The sequence below is a fragment of the Hyposmocoma kahamanoa genome, unplaced genomic scaffold (genome assembly GCF_003589595.1).
Source record: "Hyposmocoma kahamanoa isolate Upper Pololo Valley unplaced genomic scaffold, ASM358959v1 66, whole genome shotgun sequence".
Classification (NCBI taxonomy): domain Eukaryota; kingdom Metazoa; phylum Arthropoda; class Insecta; order Lepidoptera; family Cosmopterigidae; genus Hyposmocoma; species Hyposmocoma kahamanoa.
This window is the reverse complement of record NW_020653854.1, coordinates 22,443,290-22,450,191: the sequence shown is the minus strand read 5'-3', so window position 1 is coordinate 22,450,191 and position 6,902 is coordinate 22,443,290. Positions and strand designations below refer to the sequence as shown.

General features: G+C 37.0%; 1 protein-coding gene across 7 annotated transcripts in view; it reads right to left on the bottom strand.

Annotated features, from left to right (window-relative positions):
- Positions 1–3,083: 3,083 nt before the first annotated feature.
- Positions 3,084–6,902, bottom strand: part of LOC113231982 — a 141,758-nt gene continuing 137,939 nt past the window's right edge. For 3 of the 7 annotated variants that reach the window (XM_026466592.1, XM_026466591.1, XM_026466594.1), the window contains one exon: positions 4,835–5,480. In XM_026466592.1, the coding sequence (XP_026322377.1) occupies positions 4,835–5,480 (646 nt within the window). Of the gene's footprint in view, positions 5,481–5,688; positions 5,698–6,274; positions 6,315–6,368; positions 6,832–6,902 lie in introns of those variants that run through there. The other 4 variants (XM_026466590.1, XM_026466593.1, XM_026466596.1 and 1 more) reach the window with 3 other exon arrangements.

Here is a 6,902-nt window from a genome sequence, read left to right as displayed (position 1 = left end):
TTTTTCCCAATATGCTTAACTTGGGATTTAATTCTATAAGATTGTTTGATTATTAAACAGTTATAGGTTACGAAAAGTACTATTTTTATATAACATCAAGTGGCGGGACGAACTAGTCGTGCGCCTGATGGTAAGCTATACGCCAGTAAGTTAAGTTTATTATTATTATTAATAATGTTCAAATAAGCTGCTTTAAAATAAAATGAAAAACTACAGCTTATGGACATGCCAGCTTAAAGTTAGGGCATTCCTCCATATTGCATCGGTCATCGTCCTTTATGTAATATATTGATGTTTGACATTAGATAAACCTGTAACTAACCAATTTGCATATAAAATAAATCAGTCTGTAGTAACTTATACAAAATTCTAATTAGTGTAAATACGGCGACATTTGACAAATGACATATTTTTGGTAGCAGCAGAGCTCGTCCAGGGGTGTAAGTACTGCCGTCTAATTTATTTCTGACGCCAAGCAGTAAAATGAGCATTACTACGTAGAAACGTAGTAAGTTTTGAAGGGTAAGGGTGCTGCTGAGATTAGTATTAAGTGACTTGTCAACTTATGTCTCAACGTGTCAGCCGCAGTGTCAGTGCCAAAAAAAGCTCTGAGTGGCAGTGCAATTGCTATGGACAGGCGTGTTGCTTATCACCAGACGCACGACTTGTGATAAGCAACACGCCTGTCGACGGTGTCATTAGTCAGACTAACTAGGCTATTATAGCGTAGGTATTTTCGATTTTGTGTGAGAGTGATGTATCTGTTACGTAGTAACTATTAAGTAATATGTAGTTTAGGCAGCAGCAAAGCAAAACTTGACATAAAAAGTTTAAGAACAAAACGTTGCTAGGCAACCAATGACGGCATAGAAAAAGATCATTTTTTTGTCTATGCTAATTACCAATGACGCTATGGGAAAATATTTTTTTTCTTTATATTAATTTATGCTATCTCTGACTACGGCCTGCTCGCGTAATTAGATTTTAAATAGGTGAGTAGGTAATTGGATTATAAAGAAAGAAGTAACACCTAACTGGCCAATTGTTGTAAAATACCTAGTATATAACCAGAAATAGAGACGAAATAAAGGCCATATATTCCTGGTAACACATTAGCGATACAGCTCTTATAAATATCAACTCTCGTTTGCACTGAATATAGACAGGCCAACTACTGACCTGTATGTACGTGGAGACGTACACAGGTCACTAGTTGGCCGTATATTCCAAAAAAATATTCTGTATTTATTGTAATAAAGATAATATCTCTAACAATTGGGGCTGTTCCATTCGGTGGTGTGAGAAAAACAACAAAACATCTAATTACAAAACAAACGGAATCACATTTCATCGGTACTTAAACATTAAATATGTAATTTTTCAATTATCGTCCATTATAGCAAAGCTCAAGTTAAACTGGTCAGCTTGAAGTGAAACAATTGACGTCTCACGTGAATTGGTTCAAATTCAGGCTGACCAATCGGAGCGCAGTTGTCAAAGAAATGATTTGGCAGAATAGTTTAGTAGTTTAAATGACATTTCATCTCTATTTCTGATTATATAGTGGATGTTGTAAAATTTACGAAGTACCTACCTACTGATATATAATGATTTATGAATAAAATAATTTGTTTTTCACTTACTGTTAGATAGTAGGTAATATTAGATGAAAAGAAAGAAAATTGCAAGATTTTATTTTATATTAATTTACTACATCAACTCCAACGTAGGACTGTTCATATTATCGATGATCCCAAACTCACAGACGGTATGGAGCCCCTTAGTTTACGGAGAGACGTTGGCTCTCTGTGTGTGTTCTACCGTCTTTATAACGGGGAGTGCTCAGAGAAACTTTTCGAATTGGTGCCACCGTCTCGTTTCCACCACGGCACCTCCCGCCAAAGGAGTTGAGCCCATCCCCACATCATAGATGCCTGGCATTGCAAGTCTACACAGGCCGTTCGTTCCTTATTTGAAGTGGAGCTCTATGACATGGGGTTCTTCAGAAAGCATGTCAACACGGCTCTCAAAGGCTGGCAACGCGTAGGCAGCTCTTTACAGATGTCCATGGACTTCTAAGACCACCTCCCATCAAGTGGCTCGTCCGCTCGTTTGGGTTCTACTTTACATTAAAAAAAAATATCTCCTCCAGCGTCATTTTCCGATTTTGAACTCGAACTAGAAATGTTTGTAAACTCTCATTTCAAATAAAAAAAATTAGGGATGACGCAGTTCCATAAATAATTAAATACTTGTAATTTTTATGTTGGTTTTCAATCTCGAGTAGGTACATGTTATGTACTCGATGGTTTTGAATGACTTGCTTTGAAAATTCTATTGTACGAAATTAATCACAGATATGAATTTGAGGTTAGTATTATCAATAGCCTTATCGAATTTTGGTGAAAAATATTGAAATTGTGGGAACTGTAAAACAGTGATCAGGTGAAAACCCTAAAAAAGTCTTGTTAGTTCGTTGACATGTTTTATCCGTCAGAGTCAGAATGGCGGGTGTATCTTAACGAATCCTGTCAAATTTAGTACCAAATCATGTACCTAAATTGTACTATTATAGGATCTGGTGCTTATAAAAATTGTACCTCCATCAGAACGAAGTTATAGCAAAATCATAGATACACCCGCCATATTGACAGTCAAAAAATAATTTTTTTGGCACTAAATTTGTCAGGATCCGTTAAGATACCCTGAGTCTCCCTGGGTCCCTGAGTCTCCCTGGGCTCAGGGGTACCTATCCATAAAGATTTCCCCCCCGTCAAAAAAAAAAAAAAAAAAAGGATCCGTTAAGATAGACCCACCATTCTGACTCTCACTGTTATTTTACATAGAATTTGGCTAGAGTATGGTATATGTGGCCATTGGTTTATATGAGAGTTATGTTATCATAATTTAACAGCTTTAGCATTGTTCTAAATATGTCCATTTTTATTTAAAAAAACCCCTACCAAGTGTCTTTACTAAAAGGTAAAAGAAAACAAAAAATCAAAATTAAAATTATATTGAAACAACTTCAATTTAAATGAAATATAATTTTTACTAAAGGCTTAGATTTACGTAACTAACGTAGGAAAGCGCAATATAATGAGTAGATGACGTAGCCAAGTACATACACAGAGAGGTACAATTAATGATAATTATATTCTAGGTATCAATATGATAGGTACTTATGTATTAGGCTTTCGGAACATTAACAATTACTTTCAACGGCTAAATACATTACAATACATTACGACAAATGCATTAAAAATGACAATTTGTGATTAAAATACAAAAATGCTCTTTAAGCTTAAGAAGTTTTGTACCTATTTGATACCTACTGTCTTTTTCTAAAGAATTTTATACAGCAAACAAAGTAGTATCATAGTATAATAATACAATAAGTATGGTAACTCAATTCATGCGCAGGAGCGCGGTTTACATGTGTGCACGCTCACTGCACGCTGTGTACGGACGCACACATTCGCTTAAAAAGGATTTTCCATCAAGGGCTTCTTTGAACAGTCGACAGGGAAGGACGACCACGTAAACATTAAAACGTGCGCATTATTGCCACAAATAATAGAACAGCCATTTTGATAATACTTTTTCATCATTTGCACGTGTTGCTCGACGCTGCAACTTGCCATAATTTGTCTTTAATGACTGAAAAATATGCAACAGATTCGATTTTTGACAAAAGCAGCCTCAACAACATGGCCGCTATGAACTGGCAAAATCTACCCGCCCATAATGGAACACCACTATAATAATGAAAGGCCTTACCTATTTCTGCGCCAAGCAGACAATACTAACATTACTATGTTAGTAATACTGCGTTCCGGTTGTGAAGGGACGGGGTGACTTGTCAACTATGTCTCAGGGTTACGGGCAGTGCCCCTCAGATCTTGATCTTTCGATTTAAAGTTCTGATTGGTACTACAAGTGTCATGGACAGGCGCTCGACGTGCCGTCATTTGATATTATAAAAAATTTGCATTTTGCGGATGTGTGCGTCCATACACGGCACTTGAAGGGCGCGCACACATACAAGCCGCGTTGCTATGTTTGTACGGAGTTACCATACTTGTCCTATGTTACTATGGTAGTATCACACATAGACAAGTAAATATTCCAATTAATCAAACTGTATACAATGTTAAACCGCTAATTGATTACCAAGAAAGTATTTAATATGAGTTCTTAACAGCCACCCTTATCACATATTACAGCTTTATCTACTAGTTTGTCTACCATAGAAAATCTAAGATAACATTTTATCGTCTGTATACAAATTTGTAACTAAACTCTACAGAAAATGAGTTCGTTCTCTATGTGTATATAATTACAGAGTACGTAAATACAGAGGTCAATCTAGAAATTAATAAAACAAAATGCTCGAAGCAATCACTTACGAAACGGAACATTTCACGTCAAACAAAAAGAACAGATTTTACATTCACATATTAGATTCTAATTATATATATTTTAAGATGAATATACCGATTATAATTTGGCATCCAACAATTAAATGTAGCTTACATATAGCCTCGTAAGGAGTGGAAATAAATGCGAACAAGCCTTGCTCGAGTGCCGCCCGGGGCGTTTCGACTCCAGGTTTTGATGGCACTGTTGCTTTAAAACATTGCGTAAGCGAGCCTTCGACCCTGCGATACACCTCAGAAACTAAAATACTTAACCACCCATATATCGAAAAAGATAACTTTGAAACTGGACCTGAAAACCTGGACGTATCTACACGGATGTTCCAAGGTGTTACCAAATAGGCCGGCCTATCTATAGATATCACAATCAACCAATTCAATCACTCCCTGTGCGTTCAAATTGCGCTCGCTTTCACATGTTTAGTGGAAATGAACTTTTGTTCCATCGATCTTCGGGGAATGCCGCTCACCTTCTTCGGAGAGCGTCCGTTGCAGTTAATAGAAGACGGCAGAGATTTATAACCACCGTCAGAACTATAGTCTGTGTCAGTAGATTGACCATTTAAACTAGGACTATGTCTATTGCCGTTCACGCTTTCTTTGCTGCTAATCCGGCCGTTGTAGAGGTCGCCGTAAGATGTATGGTGCTTGATAAGCGAGGACTCTTCGATGACGGCTTTTTTCGCAAGCAAGGGTTCGTTTATAGCATAGGTGTGGTTTTGAAAGTTCTCTATTGAGCGAGATCGCGTGGAATAGATGATGGTTTTCCGGTCAGTTTTTTCCCCAACGGACGAGTCACGTTTCACGTAGCGTCGGGCTTCGGCACCGCTGTTCGCGAGGGCTTGCAAGTATTTCGATCCCACGCGACTGGTCGTCCTTAACTGTACGGGATCCCTTCTTTCCTCCTCATTCGTCAACCCATTCACTCTCCTCCCCCCACACTGGCATATTTTGATTACAGTCCCGTTGGCTACAGGTCTCTTAGTCTTTTGTGCTTCACTAAACAACGGCAGCTTCCGTCCGCTAGCTTGTTCATTCCAACTGCGAGAAAAATTTCGTGTGAATATTTTGCATTATAAAAACATTGACAATACAAATGTTTGTAAAATCCAGTTGTATTATTGGTTTAATACAAAATATAGAAGAGTAATAATGTAAGACATATTCTGTTCAATTACACGACAGGACAAACTTTATTTACAAGGACATAGTGGAATTAGCGTGTAGTGTTACTTGCATACACTCTCACCTTTAAGTTCTGATGGGGCAGCGTGTAACACAGAGGTAAGTTTCATAATCACAGTACATTACTAATTAAAATCAGTGTAAAAAATATCAAAACAACTTTTCAACAACTCACAAGACTACGTACGAAACAAAGACTACGTCCTATACTCTTCCAAAACGAAAGCCGATCAAATAAATAGCCAATTGAGTGCCAATATACAACTTCGTGTTAAAATCAAACCTTCCACTCAACAAAATCATGCTATTAACATCACACATATCAACAACTACCACCAGCTCTCGGTCAATAAAATTTAAGACGTCAAAGACCATGATGGTGTGAGGCACATGGAACTGTGATATATCTTAACTTTCAACAAACCTTTGAAATTTTGAGATGTTCGAATGTTTTACAATTCTGACTAATAAATTCGCAGAAACGCATGCAAGTCCAATCACTTAAAGAGTTTATAGCAATATTCGTCGATATCCCTTTCGGAAACCAAGTAAACCCCATCGCTCGAGGTTTGGTACAAGAGATGCAGCAAGCAGAAAACATTGACGGAACATAAGAGGCAAACAGCGAGCAAGCAGTCCAGCCACGCTACCTGATCCGACGGACGAACCCTCGCGCCACCCAAGTGGAAACTGCCATCCGACAACATACGCCATTTTGCCAAAATTCCATAAAGAATTTAATGCAGCATGTGAGGAATTAGAACAAAATGTAATTACAAAAATTTGTAATGGGAAATAAACGACTAATGAAAAAAAAACAATGTGATGATAATTAATAAAACAATATAAACAATGTTTTGTACTCAACATAACAATTAAATAGGTACTTATAAAGAAATTAATCATTTAAATAAAGACGCCAGTGAAATATGGAGACACAGAAAGGGCCATTCTACACATTGACGTTGGACCAAAAGTCATCTTTCTATTCATGTAGTGTCTGAATACAATGATCCACTTTGAACTACTTAATTCGGAGTACAATGACTGACTTTTAGATATTGTGTTTTGTAAAGCTAAAGTGTAATTTTCTTTGCATTGCGAGAGGAAGCGTGGAGGTATGATTGATGGTATGTATAGGACAGTGATCGATGAATGCAAATTTCGTAAAATAGATTTCAGTGTATGTACCGAGGCGGCGATTAACCTAAAACAATAAATAATTATAACTACATAAAGCAATTAAATAAATAGCAATTAAACAAATAAACGTAAGTC